Here is a 21,788-nt window from a genome sequence, read left to right on the forward strand (position 1 = left end):
TTTTATTTTAACAAAAGGGCAGATTTATTCATGTTTACAAACAAGTTTCAAAAACAAAAAGGAGAACATGTATGCTACCCACTAACAACCTTTCAAAATGCCAACAGCCCTCATGCTGCATGAAGGATTCTACAGATTAGAAAAAAATCACAGTTCCACTCACAGTTCACCAAGACAGCACTAAACTAACATGTTTAGACAAAAACAAAGGACTAAGATTCTGATGTATTTTGATTTAATCCATTTTGCCCGAGATAACAGAAATATTTCAAGCAAGTTCCATCACATATTGATGTCCTGCATTAAACAATCCTACTAAGTTCTGAACAAAAGTTATTCAGTAAGTTTCTCAAAATTTTTAAAAATTAAACAGTTGTTTCAAAACCATTAAGTAGTAAATGTATTTAAGAAACTAATTAGGACAGAGGCCATAACTTCATTAGAACACCACTGCTCATGTTTTTACAAAGCATTAGTGTTATCTATTTGGCTATTAGTATTAGCAATTTATCTACAATATTTAACAAGGTAAATTGCAGGCAAAATTTAGTACAGTTTCAATAGAAACACCCTTTTCCTGAAAATACAGCAGTATTTGAAGGACTAGTTTTTTTGTTTTTTTGTTGGTTTTTTTTTTTTTCCTTTCTTCTCTGCATCATTTATAAGGAAGCTTCCCATCTATGAACAGGAACAAAAAAAGTATCTACAAACCTTGTAAACAGATCTGTATCATTTATAAACATAAATAATCCAAATTATTAACAGCCAACAGCAGAAATTAAAGTATCAATTCAATGATCCAGGGCCTCCTTGCCCTTCCCAGCCTTCCCCTCAGAAAAGGATCATGATAAACTAAAGCTCTTCTAACACACTCTTCAGGACCATTCTTAAGTACAACAGATGATCCACAGGTCACTTATGCTGAGTTACTGTTTATCTGTCAGAGTTCATTATTACTCCCACCCCCAGAAAAGCACCCTCCAGTCTGGCAGAAAGCTTTTTTTAAAAAAATAAATCTACATTCGTACAAGTGTGTCTTCTGTTGAAGTCCAAGACAAGAATATCATCTTGTCCATCATAATGTGTGAAGAGACCCAGTTTCAATTTCTTTACAATGCAGCTAGTGTGTTAACATTCAGCTTACAATCAGAGTGATGTTTCCAAACTATGTAGCGGGCTCCCTGGGGATGAAGAGGTAGCAGACTTGTTCATGTCTGTTGTAAGGTGAATTCCACTGTCAACCGCATTGTTATTTTTATTGGGAGAGGGTGGGGGAGTAGAGTTGCGTTTTGTTGGAGCATCATCTTCAGCATCAGTATCATCAATAAGGGGAATATGAGGCTCGGAGTCTTCTATTCTAAACTCAGGATGCGTCATAAAATTGTGAATTGAACTTCGTGTCTCAGGTTTCTCTAGCCCCTCGTACAAGGAGCTACGAAATGCATTCACCACTCGGATCTGTAAACAAAGAAAAAAGGTTGTTAAAATGCTGCAGATTTACTGGTAATGGCATAGTTCTTATGAGTTTGAATCCACAAACAGCTAGACATGAGTGAATCGAGTTTGTATGTGATGCAGTGGAGCTTGCAATAAACTGTAAAAAATGAAGAGCATTTCAGTAGAGCACTGCCAGTCTACATAGTAGGAATAAAAATTGTAAAGGTACTGCAAAAAGCTGAAGGGCCTAAAAATTCAGACAGGGCACTAGAATTGTTCAATTATTTAACATGGGCTAAGCATTTTTCAGAAGTGAGGCCAACAATTATTTACTTATTCACAAATTAAATAAATCTGAATGAGTATTTTATTGAATACTTGGGGGAGGTGGGAGGGGGGGAAGGAGGGGAGAGGCTGAAAATAAGTTAGAGGATAAAAGGGTTACTAATTCTCATGCTAGGAATTAGGATGTCAACTGACTATGAAAAAGCCAAGCAAGTGTAAGCCAATGTCACAATGACTGGACATTTACGAAGAGTCATGCAAAAAAGGATACCACTGTAACAGCTGTAAATATTCGAGTATATACCCATTTACCACACTAGAGGAAGTTCCTTACTGAATAGTGCTTTGGAAACTTAAGACCAGATCTAGAAAATTGAATACTGTATTGTACAACTAAGTAGCCGCGACAGGTTGTAACTTTGAAGAGACTATTCAAGTAACACAAAGTATGAGAAAAGCAGGTGATCAGCTCTTGCTTGAGTCTTCAATTTACATTGAATTCATGGACAAAATTCCCAGGCTGAGTATTATGTCATGTCCTTTCATTGTTTAACTAACATTGTTCAAATCAGAAATCTAAGTTTACAGAATTCATAAATAAACATTTCAGAGTGAAATTAGATAGAATAAAGTACAGCTTCATTTTGCAAATTGTCCAGGTTGACTTGAATTTAAGCTTTCCAAATTGTAATTTGAATGATGAAACCACCTGCCTGCACCCCCCTTCTCCTCCCACGCCCCACACGTTTCCCCAACCAACTACAGAAATTCAGGATTCATTCCTGAACTGATAAAACAAATAAGGTTAGGCAGAAGTCAGTGACCCCTTTGTCCAACACTTTTCTCAAGATACAGTTTCCCCCTTCTGTTAGCTCCCTATTCAATTCTCAACATCTCTAATCTGAGTAAGTCTCCAGCAAAGCCCATTTTCAATCCCAAAGCTCCTCTGTTGTATAGTAAGCAGCAGAGCAACTCTAGTAAACAAGAACTTACTGTTACAAACAGTGAGTCCAATTTAAAGATTTTTTTTTTTTTAGCACATTCAAGATGAGTTGTTTCAAGTGGAGAAATACGTCATGACTAGTGCTTCCATAGAGTTCCTTAATAGTAAAAATAAAGTGACTTCCAGGTGAAGGACTGAAGCTGGAAGGTCAAGCAGATCAAGAGCACAGACTTCAAAACAGCTAAGATACACCAAATCACCTCACTGTAAACACAGAGAAGGGCTCCCCAAAAGCAGTACATTATCAAATTTGTTACCACGGAATCACCGCACATGATAAAGTCTTAGGTCCCGACTGTGTTCTTTGACCTCTAGAAATGGCGTTGTTCCCCCAACCTTACCCCCTCAGAGCACTTGCACGAAGAATTTTATTCAAAAGCTATCGTGTCCTCATTTTTATACTACAGGTACATGCCTGAGCCCCATTAACCATGGAAACTATGATGGGGGGCGGGGGGGCACACACGCAAGGGGGAAGACATAACTACCAATAAAGGGAGGACATGGAATGTGCTTGAGAAGTAAAGGATTACAAGAGCAGCTAGTACTTTACTGTTCACCACATGAAAAAATTGAGCACGCTGTTAAGGAGTTGGCATGTTACATGAGCTTTAAACAACTCCAGCGAGCTGCATAAACTGTCTTGGCACTTACCAAGAAAATCAGTGGTGACAATGCCAGACAGAAACTTTGCAATGCCTTTATTTGGCATGTTGCATCCCACTGTGCCACTGATTTATGTGGCAAAATGAAATATGACCACCTCGTGGGACTGGTTTTTCATTGCTTACAGATGGCAAGTTAGAACATAAACAGTAATGGAAAACAATTTTTGGCTTAACAGGACAGCTGTAATTATCATAGGAATATAAGCATACCCACAATAAAGGCTTGATTCCCATGCAGAATGCATACTAAACAAGTGGTCTAGACACTCCTACGAACCCAGGACCCTCAAAGATTCCAGCCACGAGGGCAGAAATCAGCCTATCAGCATTTTAAGTTATACTTAAAAAGGGAAAATCTAGTGTTTCGAAGGCTTTATTTTCAACGACTCTAGAAAATTAGACGAGAGACGTAACTATAAATAAATTGCATAAGTGAGGAGCAAACAAGACAATTTGTTATGTGTAATTTATACTGTCATCAGGCCTTCCTCATATTAGTACCAGAATAGCAAGGAATGCAATAAGCACTCCAAATCCTCCTAGCCAGATGGCTGCTTAAGAGTTGCAACCTCACTTCATAGGAACAGCTGAACTATTTTCCAACAAACAGCTCCGAAAGAGAGACACAATGAAATAACACATCTGCTTCCCATTAATACATATTAGTTATCAAAAGTTGTTCTCCTGGAGGGTGTAGCAGAATGCTATACTACTTAGTGAGAACCAAAAACTAATTCTCTGCTATTGTAGCGTCGTATCTGCATTGGTCATTTGATGCAATGAGATGCTGCAGTGCCATTAGATTCTGCTCAAATGGCAGCATGGCATGAAGTCGCTCTCCAGTAAATTCCGAATGTCTAATTAATGTTCTTGAGTGTAGTTAGGGATACAGGTTACTAATTAGCATTTTAACTAGGAGATGCAGTCTTGTGCACCCTTACTGTTAAATCTACTTTTAATTTTTTGTTCTTGAGGCATACGAATTTGTGAGCTCAGCTTCTCAATACTACTGCAAGGTAGGGAAATACCTGTCTCGCCAATGGAGAACAAGTACAGAGGTAAATACTTGTGCAAGCTCACACAGGAATTCTGGCCAAGCCAAAAAAAAGAAAAAAAAAAAATCAGAAGAGAACATTTCACTTAAGACAGCTCCTGAAATTAAGGATCTTCATCCATCTGGTAATCTGAAAGTTTAAAAAGCAGGGGGGAAAGAAGCCCTCTCAGAGTTATTTTAAAAAACAATTATTCAATTATTTAACCAGTTTCTAGGAAGTTAGAGAAGGAAGTTAAACATGTAATATGTAACTGAGTTGGAAAACTCTTTCAACAATAGATATTAGCTATCAGTATTCAACTACAACTCTTACGCATCTTCAGAGTCCAGAGTTTACGCCTACATACATGAGTAATTAAATCTCTAGCCTCTACAGAGAGGAAGGCTGAAACTGAAATGCCACTTAGAGCACAATATAAAGAGGGCAGAATTAAGGTGAGACACACTTTACTTTCACTGATGGCTTATGAACTGCTGCCAGAAGAACCTAGAGAGGAAAAAAACCCTTCAGATTTGAATGAAAGTTTCACCACTCAATGCTTAAACCTTTTTCTCCTTTTTATATTAGCTAATTAAATGCTTCTTCTGACTTGTATGCAATTTAGAAGCCTTGTTTCGCCACCTGAATCCTGATGTTGAGAAAGTTGTGTTATTCAGTAAAAAAGGTCAAACAAAAGCAGAGATTCAGAAGTTCCTTACAGGCTACAAAGAAAATGCATTTAGTGCTCCATGTTCTAACTACATTCATATTTTTAACATACCATTTGCTTTCCCATCAGCTTGTTTACCTGAAGTATCATTTGTGCTGCAGTGCAAGACATCTATTTTTGTTGACCTGGGTCCATGATTATACAGTTAATTCACTTATTTAATGTAAGTCACCCTAAGAGGCATATACTCGAAAATTTACAACAGTTTTCCCGTTTTATCTTAAACGTCCCTCTGTATACACGAATGGATGAAGGCACGGGATGTGCAGGCTCACAGCTTTCACATTAAAGTCTTTTGTTGAAACTGTTCCACCTGTTCTCAGCCCTCTAAGAAAAAAACAGTCTTGAGGACTCCACTTTGTGGAAGAGCTCTATAAAAGCCTGAACGATGATTTTAAGTACTAAGGAGAAAATGAGAAACGTTAGGTACGTGAATTAGGAAATGTTAATTTCATGCACTTTAGGAACACACACTCACACCCCACAGTAGTAGAAGCAGTAGTAGAGGAAAACACTACATGTGTAGGGGTAGAAATATTTGTTACATCATGGTGCTGGCTGGCGATGGAGGGTTGCCGCCTTAGAGCCCCCTGAATGGTACTTCCACTCTGGAAAGCATTCACTACATCCATCTGCAAGGAATCAGAGATTGTGACAGCTTGCTCAGCAAGAGAGAGAGAGAACAAGAGAAAGGACCATCCCATCTATAACACACAAAAAGTAAAGAAAAAGGCACTTTTTTTAATAGAGCAGATACACAGGCAAGAGTTGCATTTAGAGCTGAAGAAAACAGAGGACCCTGAGGGATTACACATCCATCCGTCCATTCCCCCTTTTGACAGTCTCAGTCACACCAGTTAGAACTGCCTCTTTAGTCAAAAGTCTGGAGATGGAGAGGAGAGATTTCCCTCATAACACCCACTGCGTCCTACCTTTTTCAAGACCATACCTGAGTTTGTATCCTGTTTAGGCCCCTAAACCACAAGATCTGACCACGACGTAATTCCCTCTCAGCATGGTCGATCTCCTCTACATCTTCTGCTAGTTCTTCTTCAGGAATCTCTTCCTTTTGTGTTCCATGACCAGCTTCTTTAAGGAATTTCAGACGGCTGGTTGGAATTGTTGAAATCAACTAACGGTGAATGAAAAATATGAGTCAGGATTATTCTTTTTAAAAAAAAATAAAAAAAAATGTAATACCAGACTTAAGCCTTAACATAATATCCTGCATATAATTAGCAAAGTTGAAAACACAAGTTATGTAAATGGGATGAGCGCATCAATGTAGAGCGATCACTCCAGCTGAATAGCTGCAAAACTCTGAATATACTTACCACCTCAACTGAGGTGTGAAATTAAACTTGGACTACAAACCTAGAAAACAAAACATCCTTGCTAGGGACAAAGAATTCCACTTTAACATTACTTGACTACGCTAGGAAGGAGCAGTACTGAAGCTATAAGAGCCATTAATTTTGTAGATTGTGCTTGTATCTAGAGCTTTCAGAGCTCCATCAGTTTGATGAGCATGATGTGTTACCTCAATTGAGAACTACATCATTTAATTAAAGTAGCCACAGTTAATTCAGAAACACAGAACAGATATGCATTCTTTTGTGACCTAGAAGGTATCAATCCATTTGCAAGGTGCGTGAGGTTTCCAAAACCCTTATGCCAAACTGTTACTTTGCTACTTGGTGTACACTAGTTCATCTATCTCAAACCAAACAAAAGCTACGTATGGCTGTTCCAGCTTTCCTTTTCATCCCCACCTTCAGAGCTATTCTGGTGAACTATGTACTTAAGGGGAGTCATCTTTTGATACGTCCCATCTAGCAGATCCAGATCAGTTCCAAGACTGCTTTCCTTGATCGTCACAAACCTAGAAGAGCATTTCAGCAGCTGCAGAGGAAAAAGACTGCTCCAAAAGCAAGATAAACAGCTCTTTATGCTGAAATTGCTACTATGAATGCTCCCAGATCACACTTCAGTTTCTACTATTCTCAGAAAATCAAAAGCTCTTTGACTTTAATGAGATGCTAGAGCAGCATGAACTGCAGCAGGGAAGCTTTGCCCTTGCAAGACACTTTGGGTCAAAGGTATTTCAAGCCATCTCAATTGTCTTCAAGGCTACTTTTAAACCTCAGAGTGACTCTATTTGATTTTTTTTAAATAATTAATTTTCCAAAGAATCTTATTAAAAAGCTTATACTCACTTTTAGAATATGCGTCTATGTATGTATTTACAACTAAAATTCACGCTACCAATTTTATACTGAAACCTGAAGTGTCCTTTACAAAATGGAAGGGAAGAAACTGTAATGGAAAACTCTTCATGTGGTATGAAAAGTTTAGACAACTATGTCATTAAATAATGGAAAACTCTGGACTCTAAAGTTTCATGTAAATAAGCTTGCTGCTTACAAGCACTGTTATGCATGCAATAGTAATGGGACCCTAAGTGGGGGGGAAATAAAAATCAAAATGCAGTAGCTTAATAGGTGGGAGAACTTTCCAATTATTTCATAATTATGCAAATGAAAATTAAAGAGAAAGTTGTTTTGAGTTTTGCTGCATTTCTTGCTACTCCAGGAAGTTTTTAAATCCAGAAAATACTAGCAAGTTTAATAATTCTGATTTTTTAAGAAAACCATTCAACACTAAGTTAAATATGTTAAACATTAACATGTTCACTGCATCTGTATTCTTACAGAACTTCTTCTAGTACTTGTCTGGCTAAAGTTATAATTTCATATTTAAAAGGTAACTACAGCTGCTTCTAGTTAAAAGTTACTAAACATAAACCAGCCGTAGCATCTGATTATGAAATGTAACTAATCGACCAAGTCAGAGTAAGGAATATCCAACTAAGGACTTTCTAGCTATTGAACTAGTCAATTTTAATCAATTTAGTATTTACTGTTAATCTCCATATATTCATATAGTCCACTTGAAAGATCTGAATGCTAAAGATAGTGTATTTGTATTTTCCTTGTAAAGTATTCTAATACAAGTAGATATTTGGCATTTTGAAAAAGCTATTTTACCTGGCCCCAGAGTAGTGTTCCCATGCCCAGGAAAATGGACCACAGCCACTGTTCAACTGAGAGTTCTGAGCAACTGAAAGGCTTCCCACCAAACTGCACAATAATTATCTGTGAAGAGCAACATCATTAAACAACATGTATCAGTGACCTGTTATTAGAAAATTCCCTAATGCTTCAAGATCACTACAGACAACTCTGCATTAGAACACAGGATTTCCCATCTTATTAAGCATGCACTTCCACTGTCTCAGCAGTTTGAGCAAGTTTCCAAACCTAAATCATCTTCTATACTTTTCAGTATTTCAAGAACCACCCATTTATTCTTCAAATGTCACACTCGCCAAAACCTGTTGACTACTTAATTTTCCTCGCAGTTCTTTCCCTTCATTTCACAATTACAGCATGTATTCTATGCTACTAATTTACAGTGATTATATATCATATGAACACCCATCTCAGAACTAAGTTGATTAATAAATTTCTATTAATACAAGTTGTAGATCCACAAGACATGGAACATTTCTGAAATAATTCAACAGAATATTACTATGTATCCCATCGATGTTAAATGTCAGACTAAATCATGACAGTGTGACATCTATGTAGTAAGTCTCGGGGTGAGGGGACAGAGATCTCAAAAGCTAAATTAAATGAGCTCCTACTGACTTACCTATTACAACAAGCTGTACTGGCCCTAATAAGCAAGGTATCCCTCTACACAGGAATTATATGCATGAAAGTCTGCCCTGGAGAATCAACAATTCAAGTAGCAGGGCAGGCATGAAAAGGAGACAGTATTGACCGTTAAGTAGGACACCTGACAGTTGAAAAGCCCAAGAGTATCTTCTTTTATTAACACAGAATAAAACACTGAGACGACAACTTAGGAGTTACTTATTTGGGAAGGCATTCAGTCCACCAAGTCTATAAAAGGAACACAGTTGCAGTCAGGAGTAATTTCTACATATTTGGCTTTGTTGCACAACAACAGTCAGCCTGCTGCACAGGCAACCCTAAAAATAAGAGTAGCTTCTGAAGAAGTATCATCTAAAAAAACATAAACCTGGGAGAGTATGTGAACTAACTTTACGTGAAGTAGAGGTGCATACATTTGCATTGCTTGAAGCGCTATGAATTTGGTCAACTTCATGGAATCCCAAGTCTAAGGAGAAGCTTAAGGTGTAGGTTATATCTTAAGTCCCAAATAATTTAAGTAAAAATGAAAGAGAGTTCTGAAAAAAAGTAGTATACTGATTTGTTGGTTATTTCTTCTGATGAATTAAAAGTTAGGGCCATTTAGAAGGTGAAACTATTACTTGTAAACTATTTTCTTTAGCTTCAATTTTGACTCACTGTTCCTCAACACCAGTGTGTTAACCCAATCAATTTCAGGTAATTTCGTTTCATTTGTTAGCATATACCGAGTTAACGAACTAGCTTTTACAAATTTGCTTAGATGCACCAACAGAAGGTCCCTAAACATCAGTGTTTTTCACCTAAAACAGCAGCATCTATACAGATAACTGTAAAATATATACCAATACAGATAACTGATTTCTGCATCAGGAAGATAAAAACTGATACTTAAGTTTCTAAAGCTTATTCATGTCCTAATCTCATTCAGAAGATATGAGAAGTTGTAAATTCTCTATAATTGTTTAAATGGGCTCTCGTTCAGATGCACAGGCAGATATTACGAGGAAGAGTTCTGACTGGGGGGCAACATACAACTTCTTCACATTTTGTCAAAAGACTAGAACACTAAGATCAAATTGAAGGACTAGAAAATTCAAAAGGTAAATACAAGTACTTCTACATTCCAATGTTACCAATTTCAAAGAGGTCTTACCTTTCAAGCAGCACTTCCAATTGGACAAGCGTGTTTGACACTGAAGGTTTTTCACATTGCAGAAATTAAATGCCTGGCACTAGTTGATTAGCATTTCCAAGATAAGCGAGTACATCAGTGTACTAAGTACATTTTCCCCCCACGCTCCAAGAATTTACTTACCTGCACAACAAATGTCCCCAGAACAATAGAACAGAAGATAACGTTGTTAAAGATTCCTTCAAAAACGTTTCTTTCACCATGAATTTTCCGGGCATTAATTTCATTAAAAAGCTGCATCATCACAAATGTGTTAAATACAATAGTATAATGCTCTGAAGGAGGAGCATGCAGAGGTGCATTTCTTCCACTATCGATATCAAAAATTCTCTCACCTGTGTATAAAAGGCATTTATCAGCAGCTTAATTGGTGTCTTTACACACACACTACAACAAAAAAACTAGTTTTAAGATCACATCTCTCTACAGCTTTTAGAATAACTTAGTAAAGCCTCAGTATTCTTACCAGCAAACAGGAGTGTGAAGACCACTACCAGCTGGTAGAATGCATGACCCAAAATGTTCTTCATCATTGTACGAGAAATCAAAGGTTTGTTTCTACCATAAGGCTTTCGCAACAGAAGAGCTTCAGTGGGTGGTTCTGTTGCCAGGGCAAGAGAAGCTAATGTGTCCATTATGAGATTTACCCACAGCATTTGCACAGCTTTAAGCGGAGAATCCTATAAAGATAGATACATAAACCCTCCAATGTAAGTGAACAAATTGCAGCTATAAAAGGCATTTATTATACAACATGGGCATGTTCTGATGAGCATTATGTTCTTTGGACTAGTATTTAACTGAAAGTTTGAATTCAAGAATTGATCAGTCATGACATTTTCAACCTTTATTAGCCAAAACAATCTACCACCAGTACGTACTTGTGTTATGCATGCTCCTGTAAAAGCAACAATTACTGCTACTACATTGACAGTAAGCTGGAACTGAAGAAATTTGGAGATGCTGTCATACACGTTTCGTCCCCACATAACTGCTTTAACAATACTTGTGAAGTTGTCGTCTGTAAGGATAATATCAGAAGCTTCTTTAGCTACATCTGTTCCAGCAATACCCTGGTAGAAAAAGAAAAACACTATGAAATATAACAGGATGCACTGACTTATGTAATAGAAGCTATTATCATATCCTTGGTCAGCATTCACTTTGATGCACGATGTCTGAAGGATTGTAAGCACTTAAAGTTCTACTGAATCAAGTTCTGCTTGCAAGTTCTACTCAAGCATGGGAACATGTAAACAAAAAAAAAAAAGCTAATGTTGTCTTAATTTTAAAGACCTTAATAAAAATCCTCAAGCTGACAATAAAGACACTGTGTAAGTTCTCCCCAAAAAATGTTACTGAACCCTGTTCAAGTTAAAGGCCACCAGATGGTGCAGTACTACAGTTTAGTCTATGTCCTAGTTTGCTATACGGATTTGCTCGTTTGCTAAACGAGTTTGCTATACGGATTCCAGCAGTAGGGCAATGCATGTGTTCATAACACAGTACAATGGTACACATTACCAAAAACCTTTTGCAGAAGAGCACTGGCATTAAACAGTAGAATATGCAATGTCATTGCATATGACATTGCAATGCAATATGACTTTCTTAAGTTTTAAGCACCTGTAGTCTCCTACAGTATCCAAACAGTTAAGCTGAGTTCTGTGTAATATCTACTTCAAGGATATTTATTTTGCTTTTGGCATTTCAAAAACACTAACTCAATAGCAAATTTAATGATCGTTATTCTTGATACATTATTTTTCCAAGGAAATGAGTCACCTGCACAGCTATGTGTACCCCTTAAAAGGTACCTTTAAATATCATATATAGATGGTATATTTTAAGTGCTATTTAGATAAGCAGTTAGAGGAATTAGTTTCTTACGCAGATGAACATAGACAGCAATTGCAGGAAACATTTAAGTTCTGGAAAATGGAAATAAATCTGCCCCTGACAGTGCCAACTACAGCAGCTATACAATAGCAGAAAACAGATACTCGTTAAAACAAGACTGTTTCTGTCTAGAGAACATTTCATGTTTAGCTGTCAAATTTGTAAGTTATGCTTTTGAAAAATGCTCCTTGAGAATGACACGAAAGCTCTTCCTCTTCCTATTTTTTCCTTCAATCAAGTTCGGCTTGATTAGCATCTCAGTCAGTGCATTTGCATGTGGTGTAGGAAGAGTGTGGTCTTCATTTTTCTTTCCTTCAAATACTTAATAATGAGTTTTTAAAGACTGAAGTGACCTACTAGCACCAAACTGTACCTTTTCAGCTTAAGACTGAGGAGGAATCTTGAGGCAAGGGGAAGCTCGAGGAATCTATCTTACAGTGTTTTGAAAGAGACAGAAGAAAGCCGAAGCCTACATACTTAAGGCATGAGTCTGTCTAGTATTAGCACTTCAAGCCAAGACTTGGTTTGGCTACCATTTGAAAGGGTAGTTGAGAATTTAAATTGAGAAAGCCAAGTAATCTAAAGAAACATCCAGACAAATGCAGATCCTAGATTGTCATAAAATGCCGTTACTTCAGTTGTACCAGAAACGTCTCTTAGCATAGCCTCCAAAGCCATTTTAAACATCAACTGGCAGTCTCTCTCATTAGTCTCCCTGTTCCTATGAATCATTTCATGGAAAACAGATGAATAAGCTCATTCCATATTGCATACAAGCTTTACTCAAAGTCAACATAGTATGCTATTTACCACCTAAAGTCATTTTGCCTTATGTTGAATAGATCTCACTTCAGAAACCTTCAGTATCAGTAATTCTGTTTTGACGTTTTGCAGCAAGCCTTTGTGTAAAAAAGTTTTGATGTGCAAGTGACTGGGGATCTGCGTTTTTCAAGTTTTATTCAATGGCAAATGCCACAAGGACATTTTCCGTCAAATAAAAACACGGTTCAGTTGGAAGACTGAGGAAGGAGGAAAAAGTAATTAGTATTAAGTGTGAAAGATGTTGACTCCATTAACTTAATGCTATATTAGGCTCATGAAACAAGCAAGGTTGTTTAGTCTTCTTTTAAGGGATTTGATAATTTATTTTATCAAAATATGTCTCCAAAATACTGAAGATTAAAAAAAAAAATCATACCATAGCAAATCCAACATCTGCCTTCTTCAGAGCTGGACCATCATTGGTACCATCACCAGTTACTGCTACAACTTGCCTCTGTTCAAAGACAGTGCTGTCAATTATACCTAAAATAAAATTATATCTCAGTGTTACAGTTCAAAATTGACAACACAGAACAGATTAAACCTGAAAGAGGAACCCAGTTTTTGTTTTCCTCAGAGTCATTAACAAAACAAAAAAAAAAAATCACAATAGATAGTTCTAGTTGGCTCCATTTCTCGAGTAGAAAAACAAACAAACAAAAAATACCAGTTGGCAAATGAAGACACTCTCACAGGCATTTCCCACTGCTCAATCTAGATTTTTTTCTAGAAGCATAAAAAAAAATCTAGCTTTACTTAGAAGCTCAAATAGTTTTACTTACCTTTTACTAGAGTATGTTTGTCAGTGGGAGAAGATCTTGCAAGAACACGAAGCTTTGGCCAAATTTTATCTATTCGCTCTTGCTCTATCTGCAAAAAGAGCATTGGTTATATTTTACAGTTAGGAGACTCAAAATATCTGCTGATCTACTTTACATAGTCAGTATGCTTACCTCTCCTTTTTCATTGCGTATTCTCCTGTTAAAGTCTTTGCCCTCTAAACACAGGAAGTCTTCACCAGGATTCAGAATACCACATTTTAATGCAATAGCACGAGCAGTGTTAATGTTATCACCAGTGACCATACGTACAGTTATGCCTGCACGTTGACACTTTTTTATTGCATCGGGTACCTGCAAGAAAAAAAACAAACAAACAAACAAAACCACAACAAACCACAGGCTCAGAGACTATATATTAGCTGAATAAATCTAGACATGTGAGTGTAATGAATGTTTTTGCCTCAATCCAGGATAACTCTTATTTTAAAATCAAGATTGTTGTTATGGAACATTGGAAAAAATTAAGTAGCTTACCACAATTGTTTTCCTGAAAAACACACAAATGGCAATTCTGGCAAAGAGGCTTTATTGTTGTTATGTCATGTCCCCTCCCCCCTCCTTTCATTTTTCAAATACTGCAGTATTCAAAAATCCTCATGACATATTAGGCTGTAGTACTCAAAGGTACTGAGTACTGGCTTTTCATTTATGATTATAAACTACAGCTCACACTCCACTACTTCACCCATGACTTTTAGCGTGAAGTGATGACAGTGCAGATCAGACTGGAGTTCCACTTACATGTGGCATAAAAGCTTTCACTGTTGAAAAATACCGCCCTCCTTAGACCTCAACACAAGCCGGACTCCTTACCTCAGTTCTCAGGTGACAAACCCTCCCCTCCATCATTCCCCATGAGAAGCTGGCAATAAGCACAATGGCTAATATCATCCTAAATAGCACTCCTAATATTCCAGGTGGTAAAAAAATGACAACTTGTTCCATCTACTGAGACCCTGCACCTTAAGTCATTAGTTTGTACAGAGCTTTAGTAACACAGCATAAGTGACATTAAGAAGTTTTAATCTGCTTTTATCGCTCCGTTAACTTTCCGCCCAAGAAATTATTTCATTTATCAACTATGCTTAAGGCATACAATAGCTATTCAGTTCCTTGTACTCGCTGCATGACGAACAAGAACATGAATCAAGATCCGTTGTAACAGAATCGCTTCAGTTTAGTCAGTGACCCTACCTCAGGTCTCACAGGATCTTCAATCCCAACAACAGCAATGCACGTCAGACCAGTAACAATATCATTTTCATTGTCCCATTCTGGCTCAGGTTCCCCTGCTGGGAAGTCTCTGAATGCCAGGCAGATGGTTCTGAGCCCTTCAGAAGCCATTGGCTCAATTACGGTTTTCACAATATCATCGCGGTCCCTAGGTCTAAATACCTTTGGTTCTCCATTAGCACTCAGTATTTTGAAGCACCTGAAAAGGAAGGTTTAAGAGTTATCAAATTTTAACCAGAAGTTCAACCCATTCAATGCCTTATTAGTCGACTCCAGTAAGTTTCCACAAGCTTTGTTTTCACTAGACTCACACACACACAAAAAAAGCCAGTAGCAGCATCTCTGAGGTAATCTTCTCCATATTAATCTCTTCCCAATCGCAAAACATACTAGGTCTAGAAAGTTAACTGAGCCGTCATCCTAGGATGAAAATAGTGCCCAATGAATTTAGGACACATTAGTTGCCTCCCAAGTATCCATTTCTCCATTGTATGTAAAGAGACTAGTGTCTGCGCTGGTTGAATCAGTCAATCCAGTTTGTAGTTCAACAAAATAATCCCACCTTGTCAACAGTTATACAAGTCTCAGAAGTACAATATGTTTCGGAACATGCATGTGGTGCTTAAACAGCTGTAATCCCTAAACTTACAGCACTAAAAGCAAACGCTGTTACTATGATGAACCAATGCTGTCCTTAAGAGTAGTAAGGTTTGCCCCCATCTAAGTGCAGAGATTTCAGAGAGCATCTGGCATAGGGTTCTTAATGTGAAGTATTAAATTAAAAACAAATACTTAAATCTGATTTAAATGTTTGTAAAAGAGACTAGATTCAACACTATGTACTCTAACATTTCAACACATGTTCTTTTAGTTATGTTTCTTCATGCGATAGACAGCATACGTACTTTACCAATATTGATGCCATGAATGTAACACAACCAAATATTTTGAACAATAAATTTAGTCTTGTTCATCTGGGTCCTTAGCAAAGTTTTGCCATAAAGCAATGCCATAAGCATTTGTTTTACAAGTTAGTACTAATGTGGCACTGAAAAAAAGATAAGAATTTATGACTTTTTTTTTAAAATATCAAGTTCTGACCTGGCAGATCTGCTAAAATGCTACTGTTATATTTAAGTATTTAGTTCAAGGGCTTAGGGAATTTCCAGGTGCAATGCGTACAAAAAGTTTCCACCTCAGCCAGGAAATGAAAATGAAGCAGTCCCTTAAAGCTTCATAGTATTCATCATAACTGAAATTTGAAGTCTATCCAAATTTCCTGATTTTGGATATCTGTTCAAATGTCAGCAACCACTAAGGATATCTTGTGTTACCTGCAATAATAGGGCTTGTGATAAATTCAAAGCATTCCAAGATAACTAAACAGAAGGCAATAAGCTTTATGTAAAGATTTCATTGAAACTCACTTCAAATATTTGCCTTGATGGTAAGGAAAGAAGAATAAAACCGCTCGGCTTGAGAAAGCTTGCTGCATTTTTTCTACACTTATTAGTGACTCATTTGTGTCTTACAAATACTCATGTTTCAGCTTTCAGTGCTTAAGAATAGTCATACATGTGATAATAAAAAATGAGCAGCACAATTGACAAAACAGGTTACAAGCTGAGATTAATTTCTGCCACTGCATAGGTAGTGGGTAAATAAAGTGGCTTATGATGCTAAGGCTTTTTCTTAGTCCATGCATACTCTGAAATAGTTTTGGAATTACAGCTATTCCAATAGTATCCAAATCAGTCTAGGTTTTCTTATTCTTTGCCAGATTTCTATTCCTTATTATTTATTTTCTTATCTCAGTTATGAAGCCAAGTGGACCACATGAGTCTGGGCTGAGTGAGTTCTAGCAACTTCTACAGTTCAATTGCTCAACGAGATAATAAGGTACAAAATATTTCTGAAGGTAGAAATAATGCAAATATAGGCATACTTAGTCACTGGTGAGACTTGGCTTAAAATATAGCTATGAAAAAATTCACATCTAAATAAGTTCCATATCAAAAGGAACAAGAGTCCTTTAAAGACTAACCTTTTGTTGTCAGCACTAAGTTGAGGAGAAGGAAGATTTCATCTTTTTTCTTTAGTGCATTAGTACTTTCCTAGATAATGATTTGGGGGCCTAGTAGCAAGCAAAAAGTTTTTTGAGCTGATGAACATAATCTATGTGCTACTCAGACTAGAAACAGTCTGACGTTAGAACCAAAACCAGACTGGCTACAACTGCTGTTCCTAGAGAACATGCATACGTGCTTGACTTCTCTCCTCACCCAGTTAGGAGTTACCGCAGCCTTCTTCACACCTAAAGGTTTGTCCCAGTGTAGACTATTAGTGAGAGATTAGTCACATCTCATTCTAATAAATCCTCTATAGATGGGCAGATGCATAAGGAAGCAATTTGCCTTGTCACATTAAAAACTCTCAGGTTTATCCATTGGCCAAGTTCAACCTCCTGTTAAAATGATCAACTCGGATACTAACTTGCAGTCTTTTGAAGCTGAAAGTAATCTTAAAAGTAATCACTTTTCAAAGGCACAAGTTCTTCCTGGAATTTAGGCATATCAGCTGTGGGGACTTTACTGGAGGATGGGTGAGCATTTTGACCAACCACACCTAAAACTATAATAGTTTAACTAGAGAATAGATCAATTCATAGACGCTTTCCTGTATCAGAGCAGAGTTCATAAGTTAAAATTAATCATGACCAGCTCTTTTTTGGGGGGTTTGGGTGTGAGAATTGAAGTAACTGAAATGCTAATTGCCCATCTTGCCCAACAATTGAGGCAGACAAGCTGGGAAGCTGGCTACAATCACGAGGGTATAGGACTGCTGTACTTTTTTGTGAATAGGGCGACAGAAATATTTCGCAGGCTATAGCACAATCTTGTTTAGCACTCCAGTCTCCCCACCTATCACAATATTTAGCCAAATTTAAGTGCTGATGTACAATAGTAGTTGTTCTTACTTTTTAAGAACTATCTCAGAGGCACCTTTACTGAATATCCGGAAACTGCCATCAGAGTTTTTTAACACAGTACTCATGGATTTTCTAACAGAGTTGAAGGTGTACACTTTGTACAAAGCCTCTTCTGGTATCTCATTTCTTACATCCTGATAATCACGTTTTAAATCCAAGAGCAATCCCAGCAAGGCACATTCAGTTTTATTTCCAACATGACGTGGTAGGCCACCTTCTTTTTCAGGAGGCTGCAAGAAGAACAAGAACCTTTGCTGATTAGGAGGTTAAGTTATGAACCACTGAAGTACAGCATTTAGAAAACAAGGAAGCTAAGGCCAAGCTTAGCTCTGGGGTGGGGAAGTTTCACTTTCACGATGATTGCTCTGTAAATTCCTGTGAGTCATGAGCCAAAGTCATACTGCTGGCTTTTGCAAGTAACTTCTGTACCCGTTTAGGATCTTTCAGTCTCTTTCTCAGACTCAAAAATTACCCATTAAGTTTGTATCAAATGCCAACATGATCCTTCTAAAAGGAACTTTCCGTTGCTTGAAATATCTATCTGATCAATCGAGTGTAGTCCCTGAATAATTATGTTGCATTTTAAAAGTACAGATAAGTTTAAGTAAACTGATTTAAGCAAGCTAAATGGCATTATTTCTGCTAAATTAAAGTATCCTCTCCTATAATAACTCTTCCTCAATGACTTAGACTACGATCACATCACCTGTTAGCCTTCTACTGAATAAATTAAGTCTTTAAGCTTCTTAAGGCTCACTACAAGTTCCATTTTCGAGGCCATGGCCTATTTAACCGGGAAGAGTTCAGAAATAAGTTTCCAACCCTCTAATACCAGAACAAGTTTCTTATCTCAGCAATGTGGAATAAGCATGTACTAGTGCTATAAGTAAAGGAGTATTTCTCTCAAGATATTTCTGAGCTTATATAGCTATAACATTGCAGTGTAGTTTGTAGCAAAAAAGGCAGAAGCACTTACTCAGCCTGACATGCCTCAAACAGCTGGAGCTGAACTATGTTAATCATAAGTCAATGATCCATTTTCATCATTCAGAGCTGCAAGATCTTGGATTTGGCTGTACTGAATACTCGCACTTTCAAAATGTTCACTTTAATGTGCAGCTCAAGATGTCCAGTTCTGGGTTCCCCAGTACAAGAGACATGGACATCCAGCCATGGGCCACAAAGAGACGATAAAGGGACTGGAGCACCTGACATATGAGGAGAGGCTGAGAGAGCTGGGACTGTTCAGCCTGGAGAAGAGAAGGCTCAGGGGAAGAAACATATCAATCTGTATTAAATGACTGAATGGGGCAGGTGGGTGGAGCAACAGTAAAGATTGCCAAGCCAGGCTTCGTAGTGGTACCCAGAGAGAGGACAACAGGCAACGGGTACAAACTGAAACTCTGAAATTGCATTTGAACATAAGGAAACACCTTTTTACTCTAAGGGTGGTCAAATACTTGATCAGGTTGCCCAAAGGTTGCAGAGTCTCCATCCTCTGAGATTCTTAAAACCCGACCGGACACGTGCTCTGGCTGACCCTGCTTTCAGCAGGGGAGTTGGACCAGAGAATCTCAAAAGGTCCCTTTCAGCACTCTGTGATTCTGTAAAACAGACTAACTCAGACTGCATTGGGTATAATTTGATTAAAATTGCAGTAGTAAGGGACCTGGTCAGTTTACATGCAGCTACTTTTTTTCTTTCTATAAAAAGATCTTTAGAAAATAGACTGTGAAACTCCTCACATGCTATAACTCATTAGTAGTATTTCAGTCTTGTTTTGGAGAAATCAGTGCTGGTGATCATGATGTGCCGCATCAAGTACTGCTATTGAGGAAATTATCTTTATTGGCTGAAGAGTAGCTTTTGGACTGGAGTTTTACTGCTATTCCTGCACAAAGCATTCATAGTGGAGGCTTCTACTAAATCTTGAAGTGCTAATTTATTTATTTTTTAAAGCTAAGTCCTAATTATTATTTTTGCTGCCTTAAAGAATATAAGTTATGCAACACGTTGGAATAACTACAGCAAGGAAGCTATGTTTGGAGTTGCAGAAAATGATGCACACAAAAGTGCTAAATAGTCCAGTATTTATAATGTGTAACAGTCTGTTATTCTTTTTATTTAAAAATATTTTGGAAGTCTCAAACAATGTAAGAGCAAAGATGTGTGAGTTTGTAGGCTTTACAATTGTAACAACAGTATTTGGAATAAATTCCATCAAAATCCTCATCTGTACTTGCATTTTCTTGTTACATCTAGCTAACGTTATACTACTCTTACATGTTTACTTTGAAGTAGCACTCAAATTGAGCTAAGATGCTCTTCAAGTAAGGTAAACAGCCCCACATATAAAAACAAATTTAGACATAACTGTGAACTTAAAGGAAGTTATCTTCCTGAGACTGTATCTTTGAATTATCAGTTCTAACCGAAATAAGCTATTTTTGAAGTTTAGTCTCAAATGAACAGTTGAGTAATTTACAGCAGGTACAAAATACCTTACACTGCATTTTGCCACACACTTACACTTAACTGCCTACCATGTGGCCACCAGACAATTTGCATCTTTTGAGGAAGTTGTTTAGTTACCTTGATTAGAATGAAGAAATCCACTTACCAGTATTTTGGAAGTATAAGCACAATTAACAGAAATTCCTGTCACAAGGTAAGCCATTATTTTCTCTGGAATAGCTTCTGGTTCTGGAATTTTTTTATAATGTTTTTCATTGATGTAGGCTTGGACCACTGTCATTCTGTTCATGGTCAATGTTCCTGTTTTATCTGAGCAAATAGCTGTCGCATTGCCCATTGTTTCACATGCATCCAGATGTCTCACCAAGTTGTTATCTTTCATCATTTTCTAAGGAAATAAAAGCAGTCAGGAGCTAGCCATGACCATTACTTCACATTTCAGGAATTTTCATTTAGGGTGTCCAGTCTCACACAGCAGTTTCAGAAGACACTCAGCCTTTAAGTTATCTGGCGTCTTACAGAGGAAGAATTTGTAGCTGCCACATTCTGTAAGGATTCCATTAAGTCTGTCATGTCACAGTAAACTTCATTTTGAATGAGGTTCATAAATACAGTCTTAATCTCCTGTATCTGCATGTCACGCTGACTACCGATACCAGTCAGACAGTTACGAGCAAATAGTTTACGATGATATTTAGAAATAGAGGAGAGGTACAGACTGAGCTTTACCAGATACAACATTCTTTCTGCTTCTTATAAGTTCAAGTAAGCTACGTTACAGACTTATCCGAACACCAGATGATATATATTTCAAAGATGCTAGAGCCAGACTTAAAATCAAATACAAACTGGGAGCCTAATGTTTCAGCTATGATAGTGAGGACTACACAAATTTCATAGGTCAAACATCACTTTAAATTCTTTACTTAACAAGTTTGGATAGTATTTTAACCTTCAAGAGGCAGAATAACTTCAAATGATACAATACTGAGGCCACTCCTAGTGAATACTGTAAATTCTTAAGTTTTAGAACACAGCCTAAGCAGCCATTGCCTTTACAATTAGATTTTCAGATCAACAACCAGTCCCAGCATGCTGAAGCAATAAGAAAATTAAGAGAACAAAGCGCATGAGTTAAAAAACATGCTGTATAATAAATAGAAAGCTGTATGTTCTACAATGTTCCGTCAAGAATCAATCTTGAAACTTTTGTACTAGTTGCTTAGCACGTCAGTTAGGTAGAAGGTTCAGGTTTACAGAAGAATCTGTTATTCACAAACTCTAACACATCTATTTATTTTAAGCAAGTGCTACAATGTTATGAGTTAAACCCATTCATCTTTAGTTGGTGACAACAGGCTGTCACTGCCTACTGTTCATGTTCATGTGTATTCAGGGATTAAGAAACATACTGGGGCGGATTTCTTATGCAGTTC

General features: G+C 37.3%; 1 protein-coding gene across 6 annotated transcripts in view; it reads right to left on the reverse strand.

Moving 5' to 3' along the window:
* The window catches only part of ATP2B1 (ATPase plasma membrane Ca2+ transporting 1), a 66,936-nt gene continuing 45,148 nt past the window's right edge, over positions 1–21,788 (reverse strand). For 3 of the 6 annotated variants that reach the window (XM_075150960.1, XM_075150942.1, XM_075150951.1), the window contains exons 10-22: positions 20,498–20,740; positions 17,866–18,107; positions 14,850–15,087; positions 13,767–13,946; positions 13,596–13,683; positions 13,190–13,296; positions 10,974–11,165; positions 10,559–10,772; positions 10,216–10,427; positions 8,205–8,312; positions 6,107–6,289; positions 5,636–5,789; positions 641–1,458 (exon numbers count right to left, since the gene is read on the reverse strand). In XM_075150960.1, coding sequence (XP_075007061.1) covers positions 1,433–1,458; positions 5,636–5,789; positions 6,107–6,289; positions 8,205–8,312; positions 10,216–10,427; positions 10,559–10,772; positions 10,974–11,165; positions 13,190–13,296; positions 13,596–13,683; positions 13,767–13,946; positions 14,850–15,087; positions 17,866–18,107; positions 20,498–20,740 — 2,187 coding nt within the window. In that variant the 3' untranslated portion in view covers positions 641–1,432. Of the gene's footprint in view, positions 1,459–5,635; positions 5,790–6,106; positions 6,290–8,204; positions 8,313–10,215; positions 10,428–10,558; positions 10,773–10,973; positions 11,166–13,189; positions 13,297–13,595; positions 13,684–13,766; positions 13,947–14,849; positions 15,088–17,865; positions 18,108–20,497; positions 20,741–21,788 lie in introns of all 6 variants that reach the window. The other 3 variants (XM_075150925.1, XM_075150932.1, XM_075150970.1) reach the window with 2 other exon arrangements.

Source organism: Calonectris borealis, chromosome 1 (assembly GCF_964195595.1).
Source record: "Calonectris borealis chromosome 1, bCalBor7.hap1.2, whole genome shotgun sequence".
Lineage (NCBI taxonomy): Eukaryota > Metazoa > Chordata > Aves > Procellariiformes > Procellariidae > Calonectris > Calonectris borealis.